The 19,466-nt window shown below is 41.4% G+C and overlaps 2 protein-coding genes across 3 annotated transcripts in view; one reads left to right on the top strand and one right to left on the bottom strand.

Moving 5' to 3' along the window:
• The window catches only part of Tpr (translocated promoter region, nuclear basket protein), a 58,624-nt gene extending 57,247 nt beyond the window's left edge, over nt 1–1,377 (top strand). The window contains exons 51-52 of the mRNA XM_048431010.3: nt 571–666; nt 1,179–1,377. Coding sequence (XP_048286967.1) covers nt 571–666; nt 1,179–1,234 — 152 coding nt within the window. The 3' untranslated portion in view covers nt 1,235–1,377. The remainder of the gene's footprint in view (nt 1–570; nt 667–1,178) is intronic.
• Nucleotides 1,332–16,949, bottom strand: Prg4 (proteoglycan 4). 2 transcript variants are annotated; one of them, XM_087906435.1, is made up of 11 exons: nt 16,841–16,947; nt 16,203–16,305; nt 13,257–13,379; nt 11,835–11,954; nt 5,364–7,376; nt 4,711–4,788; nt 3,572–3,708; nt 3,196–3,352; nt 2,622–2,822; nt 2,190–2,315; nt 1,332–1,527 (listed from the first exon to the last, which is right to left on the bottom strand). In XM_087906435.1, exons 2-11 carry the CDS (start codon nt 16,276–16,278, stop codon nt 1,430–1,432), a joined length of 3,129 nt encoding a protein of 1,042 aa, XP_087762561.1. In that variant the 5' UTR covers nt 16,279–16,305; nt 16,841–16,947; the 3' UTR covers nt 1,332–1,429. The 2 variants fall into 2 exon arrangements, with proteins under 2 accessions (XP_087762561.1, XP_087762562.1); XM_087906436.1 differs by lacking the exon at nt 13,257–13,379 and having other exon boundaries at nt 16,841–16,949.
• Between the last annotated feature and the right edge of the window lie 2,517 nt (nt 16,950–19,466).

The raw sequence follows: 19,466 nt of genomic DNA, 5'->3' as shown, positions 1-19,466 counted from the left end.
ACAAGTCAGAGATGATAGGATATTTTTGTCTTCTCTGGAATCTGATTCTTTGTTACCATAATATTCGCCTGCCCCTGGCATCCTGTGTATACCAGAGAGTTGTCTTAAATAAAAACCTCCTGAGTTAGTTGAGTGTTTGAATAAATAAACTCCTATGTTTTTTTTTCTCCAAGTAGATTGTTTTGATATTGTGTTCTGGTTTTGTTTTGTTTTTACTTTTTGTTTCTGGTTTTGTTTGTTTGTTTGGGGGCAGGGTTTCTCTGTAACCTTGGTGCCTACCCTGGAGCTAGCTCTTGTAGACCAGGCTGGCCTCAAACTTACCTCTGTAAGTTTGCCTCTACCTCTGCCTCCCAAGTATACTGGGACTAAAGGCGTGGGCCACCACCAATAGCCTTGTTTTTACTTTTTAATTGCACCAGTTTTTGTGTGTGTTTGTGTGATTGTTTAGTTTCCTTCCCTCTGAAGAAGCAAACTTGAATATTGAAAACAATGGGCACATCTGAATTTGTGTATTGATCTAGTAATTGTAGCAGCTTTGTTGTTAAACTTGTATCTTAATGCTTTCTTTAGATACTAGCAGCAGTCAGCCGAAGCCTTTCAGAAGAGTAAGACTTCAGACAACACTGAGACAAGGCGTTCGTGGTCGTCAGTTTAACAGGCAGAGAGGTGAGTTTCCTACGTAGAGGTTAGTTGGTGTGGGATAACATGTGCAACAAGTTTCTAAGGTGAACTGTAAGGATTGGTTCATAACCACATGTTATAGTGTGGTGCTTAACAACCAGAAAGCTTCTTTAAAGCAGTTTATTTGTCATAGGTACAAAATGAATGTGTTTTTTACATACAATTGGTATCTTATTTTATTGGATCCAAAGAAAGATTTAGAAAATCTAAAGTGTTATTACACTGTGTATTCATTGTACTAGCTCTACCTGTGTTCTTATGTTGTGAAGTGCTTTTTGTGCAATAAAAGTTTTGTGGCTGTTGTAGCTAGTAAAGAAATACAAGATTTTAGTATTTTCATGTTTTCTAATGTAACTCGTTAGACTGCATTTACATCAGTACTAGTGACCTATTTATAATAACTGTTAATCAACATGGGGAATACCTTTTAATATTTATAATATCTTAGGTATTTCTGTTGACCATGAATGATTGCCTTTTATTATTTCCTTCTCCAGGTGTAAGCCATGCAGTGGGAGGAAGAGGAGGAATAAATAGAGGGAATATTAATTAAGTGACCTGTAAACTATTAACACCTGTGAATAAGATTGGCAAATCTGTTTTAATATAATGATTGTCAAGTTGAGAAGTGTTTTGTATAAATAGGTATGCTCATTTCAACATTCTTTATTAATAAAATGTATTTCAATGTCAAAATTGATCATTGTTTTCTTCATTTCATTTTGGTGACTCTTGTTTGTCCATCAATCTAAGGACAGTTATACCAGGCTTTGGAGAGAGTCTGCCCAGAGCGGGTAGTGATCGCTCTTGCTGTTCTAGTTGGCACATCGATGTTATAGTATTGATCTAAATGGGAAAGAGAAATCGTCTTTTAATTAAAAAGAAGGTAAAACACTTGTTTATGTTGATTATTATATTCAAAGCAGTATCATTTCAGTATCAAAAGTGATCTCACTAATTTCCTGGTGTGTGATGCAGTGATCTTTCAGCGCCCTTCAGTACTGTTAGGGTCAGTGCTCCTTATAAAATAAGTATGTAAAGAACTAATTAATTTAAAAGATGATTCATTTGACTTTTATCATTTTTAAAATATACTTCTTAGACATTCATATTACGGAATCATGGGTGAAATAATTTAGATAACTCGTCTTTTGAAAGATAAGTGTCCTAGTTAATATACTTTAGTTAATAAAACTCCGTTCCATGAATGTCTTCTACACCTCTAGACTGTATTGATATGTAGAATTGATATGTATCACTGCTCATAGAAACAAGTACTGTTTCTCTTTGTCAGGTTTCTCCTCAGCTCCTAGCAGTGCGCTGCCGCCCCGTTAAAGGAAGTTAGCGCCGCAGTCTCTCCCCCCATGCTCACGTTGAGTGAGCACTGATGTGGAGTTTCTTCCTTACAGTCAGGACTGTACACTTGCCATCTCCACCTAAATTATGTTTGTGCTTCCACCATTGAGATCAACTTGGGAAGTTCCCGAAACTGTTCGCATCCTGCTTACCTTTAGAAAAGGCATAGTAATCATAGCCGTCGGGTTTTCTAATGTTAGGCAGTGTTATTGCTGACGTAACAATGTTTGGAAACCCTCTCCACATTGTGCTCACTTTGACTTCGTTATGGAGGAAACCTGCAGACAGAATTTGTAATAAGGTGTGTGAGAGAATTTACAGCCTTAGAGCTACATGAGCCCAGGTTCTGAATTGGCTCTCTGCTATGGCATCAGCACCTCACTGGTAGGACTGGCTTGAGGGTTAGAGGTTTATATACGGTGCTTGAATAAACTACTTCCTTTACCCACAAAGGAAAAACAATCTTTGGTTATTACTCAATAAGGCAAAGGGGTTTGTTTTACATCAGTAAGTTTAAATTATTAGTACTTTTTGACCAATAATCTCCTTCGTGGTCAGAATTCTTGATACGATGAAAGCATTACCCTTGTCTTGATAAACGACTCTCATGGGCAGCGAGTAATGGACTCTGACGGTGTGTGTCTGGAAAGGTCCAACAGCACGCTCGAAGCGGCGCCTCCTGACCTGCGCTGCCTGCCCGTACACCGAGTAGTTTATAGCAGGCCTCCGTCCAGTGCACTTCCTCACGGGCTCATGTTTGTAAGTGTACTGCTGAACACTGCCACCTGTTACGGTAGGAGAATCACGTAGCAAACAAAAACTCGTGTTAACCCACACAAAGGAATGGCTTAGGATTGCCTTTACATTTTGTGGTTGTTTTCATAAATATATATGGAGAGATTTTTAATAATGGCTATTGTTACTTGAATAGTTAACTGAAAAATATTCTTGAAATACAGTAATTACTGAGATTGAAATGTGTGTTGAACAGATGAATCCAACACTTTGTCTCACACAGTCAATGATAGCATTCTTTTTGTCAAACCAAGATGTTCTATGTTTCACATTGCAGGAGACCTAAATTCTTATGTCCTGTAGTATTTTTAGCAATAAAATACCAGCATCAGTTTTTAAAAAGCAGTGTCACGTGATCCACACCTCTCTTGAAAAAGTACACGGATTCAGGCCTGTCCTGGTGCTTGGCAATTGAAAGAGCCGCCACTATCTTCCCTGTTAGCCCTCCGAAGCCCTTGACGATTTGTTTAGGATACCCGGCATCTTGTACATCATTAGTGAAGCGCCAGTACTGAGAATCCTGGTTGTTAAAAAGAAGATGATGTTAAAGGATTTGTAGGCATGGTTCTGGAACATTCTGATTTAAGTGTAGGGGAGCACGCTAACTTGGTTGAATTTGGATAAGCAGATGATAAATAGTATGAAACTACTTTGAGAGATTCAGTTTCCAAATTGAAGGTTAAGATGAGTTAGGACAAGGTGCAACTGTATCTTTTTTTTCAAGCAATATTTCTGTTACCTTAAAGAAGAAAGTTTTCCCTTCACAGTTGCATCTAGTGAAAACAGTGTCAATAGGGGAAGGAATACCCCAGACTTCCGTAATAAGGCGTGGTGGGGATGGTGGTCTGAATGGATTTAGCATCCAGAAATAATGACCTAAAAATTAAAGAGACATGTCAGCCTTGAGTCTGAATAGTAAAATATGTCCCCACAGAAAAGAATGTGATTATAAAGAAAAAATGAATCCAACATGTTAAGTGTCTGGAAGCAGAGCCAAGTGAAAAAGAGAAAATTAATTCAGATAATTAATTTTGAGGGTTTTGAGACCATCTGTGCACCCCAGGCTGACTTGAACTCAGACTCTACCTTCCTCCAGATCCTGCGTGTTGGAATTAGCGTACTCCTGCACCCACCTTGATTCTTATTTGATTTGGTTTGGGTTAGTTTGTTTGTATGTGTGGACACTAGCAGGGTGTATGTGGAGGTCACAGAACAGCCTGTGAGAGTTGGCTTTCTCCTCCCACCATGTAGGTCCCAGAGATCAGTACTGATCATCAGCCTTGACAGTGGGTCCCTTCATCCACTGAGCCATCACACTCGCTCATTTTCCTACTTTTCTAGAAAAGATCATTTTGCCTTTGTGACGAATAGCTCTCTGGGTTTCAGTGGTTTTACTTTCTAGAATTAGAAGTGCTTTCTAAATTAGAATAACTTAATGACTACTAATATCTCTTGAACATTTACTATGTATGGTTTGTTTTTGTTCATACTTAATCTGTGTTCTAGGTGGGCTAAAATTCCAGTCCAAGGGAAATCTACTTAATTCGCTGTTACTCTCAAACAAAAAGTACATCTTTTCTTACCTCACAATGGAGGCATACTTTTCTAAGAAAATAGGTCATGGAATGCAAATCTCTGTCATTCCATTTAGTTGGAAATCGACACTTTGAAATCCTATCACACAAGCCTTCAGTAATTCCAATTCAAGTATTTTTGTATTTCTGTGCCTAAATTAATCCATCCAATATTCTCATTTAGTGTAGAATGATGAGTCAGTTTCCCTTTAAAAGCACAACTCAAAGTAGCTCACTGCTGGCTTTGTTTTTAGGATTGCCAGTACAAAACAAGAAGAAACACATTCATGTACTGATAGCTCACCTCGAAATGCAACTAACGTCCCGTTGCGCAAAGTCGTCAATCCGTCCACTGGCTTACCGTTGCACAAATTGGTCTCATCTAAAACAAATCGGGCAAAGTTAATATAGAACAGATGGGAAACGCATTTGGTTGTTTTCAAATCCTTAACAGGATTCTGTTTCCTGTTTGCCCTTCTAAAATCTAGTAAAGTGAAAAGGAAGTGATAAGGTTCCATAATTCCTCTTCCCTAATGTGATTCAGGAGTCTTACTTAAGAATAATTGAGGTATAAGAGGCTGGGTTGTCCTAATCTTCATGTACATGAGCTATTTATTGGACATTTGAACTGTTTTCAGTCACTGCCCTGAGGTTGAGTTAGAAAAGGAAATGAGTTTTTTTTTTCCTTTGCATTATGCTCTCTGAAGGATAAAGTCCTAACTAACTAAATTATTTTGACATTCTACACCCCATTTCCGCTTACAACAGACCTGTCCAGACTTCACCAACACTACGTTTCTGACACTAATTACCACTCAGTGTCCTGAAGACTAAGTATACTGTGCTTGTTCTTACCCTGCACACCTGTAGGGAAGCTGTCATCAAACTTGGTAAGATCCCCAGTTAGAGTTCCAGACCATGGATCTCAACAACAGGAAAGTAACTGATTCTTAGTACCTGAGAGCATGGGATTGGTGCTAATGCCGTGGTTGAGTGTGCCAGCCAAGTGATCAGTGCCTGGAATCACGATGGGGGAGAGCACAGGAGGCCTGGGGATCACGAGAGGTTTTCCTTCTTCACCTCCGTCTGCATCTTCATGGTCTGGGTCTGCTCGAGCTGTTTCTGAGTCTGGAGTGTGCTTAGGGCTGGCGGTGGTGGGCAGCACGGCGACCTCTAAAGGAGTGGTGTGCCGTTCAGGCCCTGCCGGCGCCATCTTCAGGGCAGATGGTGTCGGTTTTGGGTTTTTCTCCTTTTTTGTCTTTGGCTTTTTGGTAGAGGCGGGCTTCTTAGGTGCTTTGGTTGGCTTTTTGGTAGAGGTGGGCTTCTTGGGTGCTTTGGTTGGTTTCTGGGGTTTCAGAGTTGTCTTAGGAGCATCAGGATCTTCTGATGCAGGAGTGGTTTCTTCAGGTTTGTCTGGAGTCTCTTCAGCTGGAACAGTTACTTTGGGTGCGACAGTTTTCAGAGTCGTAATTTGGGGTGATGTGGTAGGTTTTACTTGTGTGGTGGCACTTGCTTCTGACTCAGTAGTCTCTTCTGGTTTAATTGTTGTCTTAGGGGCAACAGTTGTAGTTTTAGGTGGGTCTTTTTCTGTTGTCTTCTCTTTAGCTGCTGTAGTCATTTCAGGTTTGCTTACCTCGGGGGTCTTAGTTGGCGGCACAGTGGGTTCCTTGGGACTGTTTTCAAGAGCCTTTGGTGTGGGTGCTTCAGGAAACTCAGGAGTTACTTCAGCAGGAGTCTTGGGAGTTGTGGATGCAGGCTCTTTAGAAGTGGTAGGAGCTGGTTCCTTGGGGGTGGTGGGTTCAGGCTCCTTAGGGGTCGTGGGAGCTGGTTTCTTGGGGGTGGTGGGTTCAGGCTCCTTGGGGGTCGTAGGAGCTGGTTCCTTAGGGGCCGTGGGTTCAGGCTCCTTGGGGGTCGTGGGTTCAGGCTCCTTAGGAGTCGTAGGAGCTGGTTCCTTAGGGGCCGTGGGTTCAGGCTCCTTAGGAGTCGTAGGAGCTGGTTCCTTAGGGGTGGTGGGTTCAGGCTCCTTAGGGGTCGTGGGTGCTGGTTCCTTGGGAGCGGTGGGTTCAGGCTCCTTGGGGGTGGTGGGTTCAGGCTCCTTAGGGGTTGTGGGTGCTGGTTCCTTGGGGGTGGTGGGTTCAGGCTCCTTAGGGGTCGTGGGTACTGGTTCCTTGGGGGTGGTGGGTTCAGGCTCCTTAGGGGTCGTGGGTGCTGGTTCCTTGGGAGTGGTGGGTTCAGGCTCCTTAGGGGTTGTGGGTACTGGTTCCTTTGGGGTGGTGGGTTCAGGCTCCTTAGGGGTTGTGGGTGCTGGTTCCTTTGGGGTGGTGGGTTCAGGCTCCTTAGGGGTGGTGGGTGCTGGTTCCTTGGGGGTGGTGGGTTCAGGCTCCTTAGGGGTGGTGGGAGCCGGTTCCTTGGGGGTCGTGGGTTCAGGCTCCTTAGGGGTCGTGGGAGCCAGTTCCTTGGGGGTGGGTTCAGGCTTCTGGGGAGTGGTAGGAGTAGGTTCCTTGGTTGTAGTTACAGGCTTCTTGGTGGTAGTGGGAGCTGGTTCCTTTGTAGTAGTGGGTACTGGCTTCTTGGTGGTTGTGGGAGCTGAGTTCTCGGAGGTGGTAGGTGTAGGAGATGTGGGTGCAGCATCTTTATCCTCTGCACTCCGTATCTCTTTCGCTGAAGTAGTTTTCTCTTTTTTACTGGCGGAAGTCTGTTTATTTGTTGCAGTAGTCTCCTTCGTTTCCACTACTGTCTCTGTGTTGGAAGCTGAAGATGCCTCTTTGGATGTCTCAGAATTAGGAGCAAGACTGGGTTTGGCACTTGCAGGTTTTGCTGCTGTAGTAGTCTTGGGAGGCGGAGTGGTAGGTTTGTCAGGAGCTGGGGTGAGCTTGGGTTCACCATTATCCTGTCCACTTCCAGCTTCATCTACGACTGGTGGTTCTGGATTAGGTTCCTTTTTAGCGGGGGGTTTCTTGTTATCTTTCTCTAGAGAAGAAAATAAAAGTTATTTTGAACACTTTTTCTCTCTCTAATAGTAACATAAAGATCACTGACCAGGTATGTGTCAGTAGGCAAATTGCTAACCTTTAATGCGTCTGTTAATGTATGGTAAATGTTCTGTCTTTGGAGACTTACTGAGTAAATGTGGCAAACACATGAAACCACAAATGAAGCCCTAATATAAATACATGGAAAACAGTAGCAGCTTGCAGCCAGCAAAGTGATCAGTGGCATAAGTCCATGTCTGTGTTAATTGCTTTACTTCACTTGGTCCACCATGCCACCAACTCCCATTCCATATTGTTCAATGTTGTCCCTTCTTCCTGGAAACTTGAGTGCGAACTCTTGTAGCTCCTTTGCACTAATGCCTACAAAGGCCTCTACAACTGACTGAGGATTTGGTTCCACTCTTCCCAAAGGTTTCTGATGAACCTAGTTGCCATGCATAGGGCTATTGACTGATTCTTTTCAACTGCACACCTGAACTTGATAGTCCCAGAAGACGTAGACAAGTAGGTTGCCAGGGCAATAGACTGTACTTAAGATTCACCACAGCAGCTGCCCCTTAGGGGAGCTAAGCAAAAAGCATTTCACTGATACAAACTCTGTTTGGCAAACTTGTATTGTACTTCCATTGTGAGCAGGATTCTTTGAAGGAATTGAAGTGAGACTATCTGGCTATTAGGGTATAAGGAAGGTTATAAGAAACTGTGAACACCCAGGGAGATGTTCCTCAAAATTCCAGTACTTACTATAAGAGAAAGAATATATTTTAGAATTTCAGGAAATACAAAGAACAGATCAGGTGGAATCCGTTCCCAGGAAATAATAGCCTATTCTTTAACTTGCAGAGAGAAGTGAGACTCACGACTTTTTAAAAGTTAGAAAAATAATAAAGATCTATATAACAGGAATGATAATCTTGCCTTTCCCTGGAGGTTTAGGAGAATATCAAGGACTAATGTTGGGGAAACACTGAGTTTTTGTTAAAGAAAACCATAGAAGAGAAAACAAAAGCTGGAGGTAGAATGGAAAAAAAAAATACGGTGATCAGCTAGACAGGAATTCTAACAGACTGACAAACTGTTGTCGCTACTACCAGACTCTGCATCCAGTCACTACTCCAGCGTCTTCGGATTCCTGGCTGTACAGGGTGACTTAACTGCATTCCACTAAGTCTCTGTAAGGTATCTTCATTTCGTACTTTCTAAACTGAGTGTTTCCATAGTTAACACACTCCCCAGATAGTGAGATCTCAAACCATTCTATCAACACACATTACTTTTTAAAAATAATTGTTTAGCATGGCATTGATAGAGTCTTTGATCTTTATCAATGCTCAAACCTTTTGGGTTCTTCTGTAATTCTCTATTAGCTGAATTTTTGGAAGACTTGATTTTCCGAATAGTTGAAGAGGAAGAAGAAGAGGAGGAGGAGGACTCTTGATTTTCAGAAACAGAATGTTCTATAAATCAAATAAAAAATTTGATCACACCAACTGTGATTTAGAACAAAGCAAAAAGAGCTGCCGGTACATACACAACAAGAAATGCTGATAACTGGCCTTCGAGAGTTGTAGTCTGCTGTCATTTTATGGGTAATGCAACTAACTCACTTTGTAAAACTGTAATCAAAAGCAAGGTACCTGAGTTGATCACATATACTAACAATATAACTTTCTCCTTATTTTCCCACACCTACTAAAAGTTATGCAATCTAATTCTATAAAAAATATAGAGAAAAAATGTTTTCATTTTTTACAGTGAGATTTGCCTCTTCTGATGAAGACGACCCATGCCAGGTTTGGTAAATAAGGGCTAAAAATATCCAAGGGTTTATATTTTAGCTGAAATTTTAGCATAAATCAAGTAGATAAAAAAGCCATGAGCCCTCCATGGCTCAAAAGATTACCCTCTGAGGCTATTCATATGAATAGTCCACCTACAGGTATTTCAGTTCAGAAATGTCCTGTAGTAATGTCTGTCATCTTCCTACCTTCTGTTATTTCCTCTGATTCTACAACTTTCTTAGTCTTCTTTTTTGGTGATTTGGGTGAGCGTTTGGTGGTTGATTTGATGATGTGAGGTGCTCCTGGAGGCGGAGGTGCAGTCTTTGGAGGTGGTGTTGTGGGATTATGCACTGAGCCAAGCAAGACAGGTTGGTGGTTAACATCAGTTTAGACTCCTCAGCAGTGCTAACTGAAAAGCATTGGATGCATGTGGCTTCAAATGGAGACGCTGCTAAATGTCAGGACAGGACAGCTGTAGCCCAGCACAAAGAACTCCAGTAATTCTGAGGACACATTACTATAACATAGGATTCTCAAACTGGGAAATTATGCTAGGAAGCAGTCTCGGGAGTCAACGTTCTACATGCTAGTCATATGCTTCTCCGGGCGTCTACCTTTTCGACCTTGGAATATAGGCCAAACTATGGAATATTTTCCGTAAAGTGAAATGTGTAAGCAGCATTGCTGAGGAGAGAAATGATCACCTAAAACAAGTTGTCATTCTATGAGTTTCACCTATCTTGCCATCATCCCACAATTACAGAAATAATACTGCATATGGATAATGGGGAAAATCATGCCCTAGTCAACTCTAGTATATTTTTCCTGTTTTCTTATGCATTTAAGTCAAACAGTGCGAGTTTGCCTTGAGTTTTATTATAAAAGTTGTACAGGTATATTTTGAAGATTTCACACCTCCATGTTACACTTTTCCACAAATGATTTGCCCTTCCCAAGCTAACACACACTAATGGTTTAGTGTGTGTCTTTTTTGCCTTTTATTCCCTCCTCCCATGCCTTAGCATCTAAAAGGGGGGACTGGGGATCAGAAGGAAGGAGAGAGATAGAGAGAAGAAACAGCCATGGAGGCGGGGAAGACAGACGTTCCATCCACCCGCTATTCCCACCATTTCCTCAGAGCTCCTCTTCTGGTTTCCAGGAACCGGGCACTGTACCTCGCCCTCTTTCTCCTCCCCCCATAAGATGCCAAGTTGAGTAATAGTTCTGGCGGGTACTAGTTAGTGAGCGTGGCCAAAACAGATAACAACCTTTCCGGCTTCTCTGCCCACGGTGGGAGGCAACTGGGCTGATATGACTCCTGTCAGTTCCCAAAATGTTGCAGTTTTTAGGTAGACCCCAATACCCCGTGTCTATGGCAACCCTGAAGCAACCTCGCCGTTTCCATCCTGCTTTAGGGAGCTTCTGAAGCTCTGGGTGGGCCTTTCGCTTTCAGCTGGGAGCCTGACTGCCTTCCTGAAATCTGTGAGTGGAGCTGCTTTGCATTGCCTCCGTTCTCTCCTCTTCCTGCCTAACCTCAGATCTACTTCAGAAGCACAGAGTCCTATGTGCAGTTAAAACGGCCTGTCCGTGTCTTCACTCAGTCTTCTCCCTACCCATCCTCGGCCAAAACAACTGCTGTATTGGGGAGGTAGGGTGTTGGCTTGTTTTCTTTGTTTGGTTTTGGCTTGTCTCTTAGTCTAAATAGTTATCAAAGTGGTGAGTAGATAGATACACATATCCCCGTCCCGGTGCCTTCCGAAAGCTGCGGGATTGCTGACCTCTGGGGTTTTGAAATTAGGGTGTTGTCTCCAGTGTTTTTAGAATACTTCTGTAAAAATATTGAACAGTTAAGAAGCAGCCCTCAACTCTGATTGAGTTTCCGCCATTCTAAACATAGAAGAGGCACAGCCAAAGAAAAACACGATCCAATTATGCAAGCAATGTTTATCTCAATTTTACCTCCACTCTTAATTCACATTTTGACAAAGAATGGTTAAGAACAAATATTGGAGAAGAAAGTATTCTATTATCTTGTAAGAGACATAAGGATGGGCTGTTGTTATTCTGTGAGAGGATTCCTTCAGGTGTAATGGCCGGAGAAGATTTTTAAGTGAGACCGTCCCTTTTTATTGAATTTGTCCTGCTCCGGCTTTGTGTAAAGACTGCTGAGAGGACTGTAGGGCTGGGCAGGCACAAATAATTAATTGAGGTACCAACTTTTTATCTGATTTTCCTGTAGATTTGGCGACGAGTTAATTTATACAAGAAGCTGGAAACGTTCTGCCTTTAAAAACATACCCAGTACATTTAGGCTCAGAGCACAAAAAGCTCTAAGGATAGCTGATTCTGTGCAGGCAATTCCTTTAGGTGGGGACAAGATATAGTGTGAAAGACACACCTTCGGAGATGAAAGCCTGTCCACTTAGCCCACATCCCCCTTGCTAGTGAACTAGAGGTCATTGCGAGGCTCCTGGTGGAAGGTGCTTTTCTTTGCCTTTGTGAAATCAAACTATTAGGAAGCAACTTAAACGTTAGTAAAATCAAGACATCACTGAAGCCAAAGCATGTCCCGGGCTGGCTATCCTGCACAGCACTGGCTGGTGTGTCCCGGGGTGACTATCCTGCGCAGCACTGGCTGGTGCCATGGTCCTTACCTTCTTCACAGAAACTCTCATAGTCGTCACAGCACTTGCCAAACTCTTTACACTGGGAGTCGCAGTCACACTCCCTCCCTCGCTGGAAGGACTCGAAGCAGCGGCCTTTGCAGGAGAGCTCTGCCCAGAGCAAAACAGGCAACATGGATTGTTAGTCACAAAGCCACACTGACGCATCTTGTAACATTTCTCTTCCGACAACTGACCAGAGCCCCAAGGGTGCACTTCGATGTCTCTTATTTCGGAGTATGCACATCATCTAGTCTTGAAAGTTAAATTTAAAAGGATGATGTCCAAATAGAGAGAGCCTAAGTCAGGGAAGAAATCTGATGAGTTGAGGCATCGTTCTTTCCCTTGTAAACTAGCAGGAGACATCGTGATGCTGCCTGAGTCCTGTATGTGTGAAGACACAATAGAAAACTAGGAACTAGCAGACTGCCCTTCATAGGAGGTCCTTCATCCTCTCCTCACACCTACAAGTCTTTGTAATAGATTTGTAGTCATTGACTCTCTCCATCTTATAACAATATAGCCCAGGAAACTAGCTGAGCAGGCCGCTCGCTGTTCAGGCCCCAAATCACTTACAATGCAGACACTCTTGAGAAGACAAACTGGGCAGAGAATAAGACTGAAAGGTTTCAGTTAATGCCACGGTGTAGACTGGGCCACATGGCCTGCTGTTCCAGAGAAAACTCCGTGGAAGGTACGATGATTTAATCAAGGCCTGCTTGAATACTTTACCCAACGCTCAGAATTACAGCACTATCGTTACCACCTCCACTTGCAAATTCTAATTAATGCACAGATAACTTTCATAGATTTTAATTATAGTTTTCATAAATTGAATATTAAATTTGTCTGCATCTATTATAAGAAATGGCCCAACTGGTGTTCAGTTGAAATACCGCTCATAATTCATAACTTTTGGGCTTTGAAATTCATCAGTTAACCCTGCTATTTGTTTGATCTTTAAAGTATCCTCTTTAAAAATACATTTAATACCCAAAGTTCAAATAGCATATATAAGTATTCTATGCCTACTGACCCTTTCCTGAGACTATCTGAAAGCCTCCATCTCTAAGCCGTCAAAAGTCAACTGTTGGCGAAGAAGCATGCCTTCCTTTTCACTCCATGCCTACCAAGTCACATTATTAAGCCCAATTAAGACATTTTACATGCAAGCACTTGATACATATGAGCAAGTAACAAGTGCCCAGGCTTCTGTCCATGACCAACCCCAGAAACCAGAAGCTTTGGAACCATCCTTAGGTGCGCTTAAACGTTTATGCAAGTGAGGGAAAAGGCACTTGAACAGAGGAGACAGAGGAGGTGGAGGGAGGAGGAACAGAGCTGCGGAGGGTGCCAAAGCCGGGAAAGGAGCGAACAACGGGCTTGACAGGACGCCCAGCTCTCAGAACGTACCTGTAGTGCAGACTCTCTTGAAATCAGGGCAGCACTCCATGTAGTGTTGGCAGTTAAAATCACAGTTGCAGGTGGCATCTCTAGAATACCCTTCCCCACATCTCCCTGCACAGCTTGGCAAGTCTAAAAGTATACAATACTAGGGTAAACATGGCCAAACCACTTAGAAAAGGGGAGGTCTACTCAGGAGGACAAAGTCATCCAAGAGGGAGAGCCTTACCCACTGGTCAATGCTGGGAATAGTGCACAGCAATGGGCCTAGCTGATACCGGGGTGAGCCTTTGTGTGCCCTAAGGCATGCCATTTTATTCTTCACGAGATTGGGGTGATAAGTGCACCATGAAAGCTAAGTCATGCTTCCATGAGGAGTAATAATCTTCGGGAAAAGGTGGCCGTTACAGCTGCAGGTTGCTTCTATTGTGATTACTGGTGACTGTTTTTTGAGCAGCTCTATGGCAGATACTGAGCCATACATTCTCTTAGAAAAATGTTTCCAAGAAAATAGCCCTATCTAAGATAAAACGGGTGACTAACATTGGTGGTAGTGGTGCACATGCTTTTAATCCCAGCACTTGGGAGACAGAGGCAGGGAAATCTCTGTGAGTTCCAGGCCAGCCTGGTCTACAGTGAGAGTCCTAGGACAGCCAGGGCTACACAGAGAAATCCTTTCTCAAAAAACAAAAAACAAAAAAGGCAAATTTTAATAACTTGTCCAATGACACACAGCTAGTTACTGTATGTATATGTGTAAATATATATGTATGTATATATAATGTACATACTAATATATATATATCCCATATTTGCATAACCCCATTACTTTTATAAATACGCTGATTTGGGATAATCAATTATATGATCATCCTAAACAGATAGTCCATTTCAAGCTCAAACTCATATATCTGAATTTGAAGCATGAGCTTTCTCCACTAAATGCACTGCCTCTCACTCTCAATGGTGAACCTAGAACAGGCTGGCTAGGCAAGCGCAGACTCTTCCGAGTGCTCTCTGTCAATAGGAATAAGCGAGAATGAAATAAGATCTGGGTGTGGATATAAAGGTCATGAACTGAGTGTTTGTGGTGGGATGGAATAATTAGCCTCAAATATTTCTAAACACCATTTGAGAGATAACACTGTGAAATCCTCCCCAGGAGATAACAGCATGACTGTAACAAAGGAATCCACTTCTGGAATGGCCTAATCTGTAGGGGGATATCGAAATACACTGAAAAAAAAAAAACCTCAAGAGAATCCAGGAAAGTTAAGTCTTAATACATATATAAGAAACAATAAAGATAGGGTAACTTGTAGAGTGGTTGCTTACATACATATGTGCACAATACAAAAACGCATATATAGTGTATGTATATAAATACATATATTATATATAAAGGGAAAAGAATGAGAAGAGGTTGAGAAGGCAAGAAAAGCAGACAAAACAACATCAAAAGATTATTCTTTTACACTTAGATTTCTAGAATAAATCCACTTATTTTTCATAGATAGTCTATTACAGCCTCATGTTCAGTGCTATTTATTTAAACCACTAGAGTGTGTGTTGTGTGTGTGGTACATGCATGTGTGTGTGCACATGTGGAGGCCAGAGGTTGATACCAGATTTTCTCCATCACTTTCTGCTTATTTTCTTGGCTAGGATTCTCTCATTGACCCTGGAGCTTGCCACTGGGGTGAGTCTGCTTGGCTAGTGAGTTCCAGAGTCAGCCTGTCTTGGCTCCCAGAGCTAGGGTTACAGGCGCGTACTTCTGTGCCGAGCTTTTCACGCAGGTGCTGAGGATCTGACGTCCAGTTCTCATGTTGTGCATCAGACAGTTTGCCGCCAAGCCATCATCTCCCCGTTCCACTGATTATAATTATACTTAGAAGTGTATTTATTTAAAAAGAGCTTTCGATAGATTAGCATTGTTTCAGAAAGAAAAGGGGTGGCTTAGGAGGCACCCAGTGTTGAGTCTTAATACCAAATGAGGAAACTGAAGGGCCTGAGACAGGGAGTGTGACCATCACTCCTCACTCAGCATTTAGGTTTGATTTTGGGGTTTGTCCCCCTTGTCTTAGCTGGGTGATTCTGAAAACATGCCTAAGCAAGCAAGCAGTCATCTCTCATGTTCAGGGTCAATAAAAATGTTGGATATTTCACTAGAAATGTCTATTTTAAAAATAAAACTTCACTGTAATAATGATGGATATTGATTTTCTTCTCTCATGCTGTATATGTGGAAGGGAAAAGCTGAAGTTACATATTGTTATGGCTAAACAGCTTCAATCCCTACCGTGGATATGCTGAGTGTACACCAAGGGCCTCTATAGGAATAACATACTATTCGCCTAGGACAGACTCTGAAGGACTGAACAATGTTATAAGAAATAGCGCTCAGCTCTGTACAAACCCATGGTGGGGTGGATTGCCCCTGCAAGGAAGAGAATATTTAAGACTCATAAAATTCCATTTGAAACACTATAAATGTACTTTATAATATGCTATCTATGGTGACATGATGATAAAGTAAGTTATTTATAATGATTCATCTGATGTAAAAGTTTGGTTAATTCTGTCAACATACCAGCAAATGTTATTTGAATGTTGTATTTTTCATTTTTTTTTGATGGTGTTGTGTAACTCTGGCATAGTTTTGCTACATAAATGTCTGTGATTTTTTTAATTTTGGAGGAAAACTGAATAAACAGAATAAGGACACTTTTCTATCAAAATTCAGAACTCCTTCAAAGCTCTCACAGTGCCAGAGGAAGAGGTGAGAATTCCAAAACCCACAAATGTGCTGCGTGTGTTTCCGCTTTAGGGTTGCAAATTGTTCGACTCCAGCAAATATATATGTTTCTGAATATATTCTCTTGTTGTTGTCCTAAAGCCGCACTGGGGGCTTAGCATCAATGGCTAGACAGAAACATTTTGTGATGGGGAAGTTACCTTGAGATGAAACTTGTTGAATCAAGAAGGCAGGGAGCAGCAGCGACAAGCAGATGGGAAGTATTTTCCACCCCATGGCAGTTCTCGGATGCGACACCCTTGCCTGAAATAAAAATAAAAGCGTCAGAAGCCTGCTCTTTAATCTCACTACTGCATAGTGTGTGCAGCGTGCACAACATCCAGAAACTTTCCAAATATAAGTCAATCATAAGCCACTCCATCCTTAAAACAGAACTTCTGAGAAATTAGCTTGAATTCCTAAGAAAGTAGTTGATCATCATGGTTAATATGATACAGAACAAGACAATTCAATTAAATTACCAACCACTATAACACCCCAGAATAATAGCAGAAAAATAGACTGATTTTATAACTCTCTTGGAGGAGTAGTCTGTACTTACAGCGCAAGGCTTCAATCATGTCCTGGAGATAAAATGACCAGCTTCAATAAAATTGAGATTAACAAGAGCAATAGATCTTCCAACTTTCCCTTAATTCAATATAAATTCATAGGCTTCCAGCAAGTACCTCGCATCGTTATGGTTCTTTTCTAAACTTTCTAACTACTATCCCCTTTCAAACACATTTAGTGAAGGCATACTTAACGCTACGAAAAGCAGGTTAACCTTGACACTTACCTGAAAAAGGAAAGATGAATTTCTCCACTGTTGCTGGAAGTCTTATATACCAGTGCAAATGGATTGGGATGAACCAATTAGTCCAAAGGTTAAGCAAAATCAACAGTGACAACCTATGAAATCAAGCTTTCCTCATTTGTTGGCCAGGGGCCCAGACGACTAGACTTAGGCAACATCTGGAAAACACTCCCATTAAGAAAAATGACTACTACAAAATAAAGTTAGATTTATTGGCCAAAACACATTTCTAATTTCTAAGTGAAGTGGACAAACTGTTCCGAGATGGTAAATCACTTTGGAAGCCTTTGACTAGAGTGCAAAGCAGCAATTCTGAAATGTCCAAGCTTGTACCATTTCTTCCTTTCTTGCCAGTTAAATCCAGAAAAAGTGCTTTGGATATATCTGTAATGTAAGTCTGGGATGAAAAGATCATGACCTTATTCCAATAATGTAGCGTCCTCTTCCTCCTTTTTGAATTCTTATTTTCATGGGGCACAGAAAATATGCTGTCAGTTCACCTTAAGGTAAAATACCCACCATGTGGATTTTCAGGTTTCAGTGCCATGAAAAAGCTTGCATTAAAAACACTACTGAGAATCTGACACACTGGCATCTGCCTGTAGTCCCAGGTCTCGGGAGGCTGAAGAAAGAGAATCACAAACAAAGGCATTGGAGACCAGCCTGAACATCACAGTTGGACTCTGGCTCAAAAATAAATAAATAGATAAACAAACATAAACTGGAAACTGTATTGGTATTTACCATGGCCCTTTTATTTGAAACCAGCAGCATTTTAGGAAAGGTCTTTTATGTTTCCAGTGTAGTTTCCCTGCCACAGTAAATATAAACCACCAGCCTTCCTGTTCAGCTGGGAGTTTTACCTCACTTTCATATGAAAAGTTCTTGTTCAGATCTCTTCTAAGTTCTCATCTATGTCTCAACACCTTCCAAAAACTTGTGCATGCCAACAACTCAAGTCACATCTAGGATTATAGGCAATAGATGTGCTGTATTTTAACACCGACAAACATGGATTTCCTTAATATATCTTAGTTCTACTGCCAATGTACAGTGTAATGCTTCACCAAGATGGCATGTACAAAACATGTTTGGCGAAGCAAACTGTTCTTATCTGAATTCTGCCATGTACTGTATATTTAATAGGTGCCACATTTTCTAACTAAGAAGATAAAAGATGAATGAGAAATGTGTGACCATCCTCAGAACCCAGGACTTTGCATTCAAGTTCCGTCTTGTTTCTATTATATCCCACCCTTGAGTAAACCCATCCCTTCAGTATGTAGTCGCTGTACATACTTATACTTCATATTTACATGTGCCTATTTCTCAGGTGAATATATGAAGACAATAGGGAGGCTGTCTGCTCAGCTCCTGGTGCTCTTCCACTGGCCCCACATCACAGTGCACAGTGATTCCCTTTAGATAGACTGGCTGCATCAGTCACGGCAGAAATGACTGAGAGGGGGAATTGAACTGTGTAGGATCCGTGTTTCCTCCTCATGGAGACTTGGAGTTTGAATACAGAGATTACAAGTCTTTCTGTCAAGAGAGAGATCTGTGTTGTGTGATTTTTTTGCTCATGTTCTAAAGAAAGTTCTTCAGACAAAAGTTGATGCAAATAAATGAAGCCGCTACCAGGGGAATATTTCCGGAAACCTTCTCGGTCCTGGATAGATCGTGTTCCTCAGACTCAACACCTTGTTCTGAATTTATGGTAAATTTCTCCTCTGGAAATGAGCTACCCAAGGGGCTTCCTGCTTTAAATCATTAATAAATTCATATTTTATACATCAAAGTTCTTGTCGGATGAAATTAGACTGAAACATCTTGCTTCTTAGACTTGCCGAAGTCAAGACTAAGATCTCGATTATGCTCTGATTTGTGACTTTTAGACTCTGTATATCATCCTTCTTTATAGGAATCTGGTAGTGGTGATAAATCACATTTTGGAGGTGTGTGATCTTTGTGTCTGTGCACACATAAGAAGGCTAGAGAAATACATCACGTGTTCCGCTCAGTCCCCCTGCCTTATTCCCTTTAGACAGGTCTCTCACTGAACCTGGAGCTTGACTGTAGGCCAACAAACTCCAAAGATTCTTCTGTTTCTGGTTTCTGGTACTTACAGAGCCAGGGCTAAAGGCTTATAGATGGTCAAAGATGTTCAACCCAGCTTCTTTTTTTTTCTTTTTTTGTGGGCTCTGGCAATTTGAACTTGAGTTCTTATGTTTATATGGCAAACATTTTTTACCCATTGAGCTTATGTTTATATGGCATAAACATATGTTCTTACCCATTGAGCTATCTCTCTAGTCCCAGCAAATGATGTTTTCAAATTAATTGAATAATATATACTTGTTCTTAAGTTCAAGTTCTAAGCTTCCCAAACTGACAAAGAAAACACATATACACACATATGCATAACCAGTGTAAGCTATAACTTTAAATGTATCCATTAATGTATTGTTATTACCACCATACTTTTTCATATGTGTCAAAGGTGAGAAACTATTAAATGCCAAGATTATATTTACCTAGCTCTATTTACCTTTGATTCAGCTAATTTTATTGGATAATGAGGCTCTCTGGGTTAACTTTACCCTTGGAG

The sequence above is a fragment of the Myodes glareolus genome, chromosome 5 (assembly GCF_982192425.1).
Source record: "Myodes glareolus chromosome 5, mMyoGla1.1, whole genome shotgun sequence".
Classification (NCBI taxonomy): domain Eukaryota; kingdom Metazoa; phylum Chordata; class Mammalia; order Rodentia; family Cricetidae; genus Myodes; species Myodes glareolus.
This window is presented reverse-complemented; position numbering and strand designations above follow the sequence as displayed.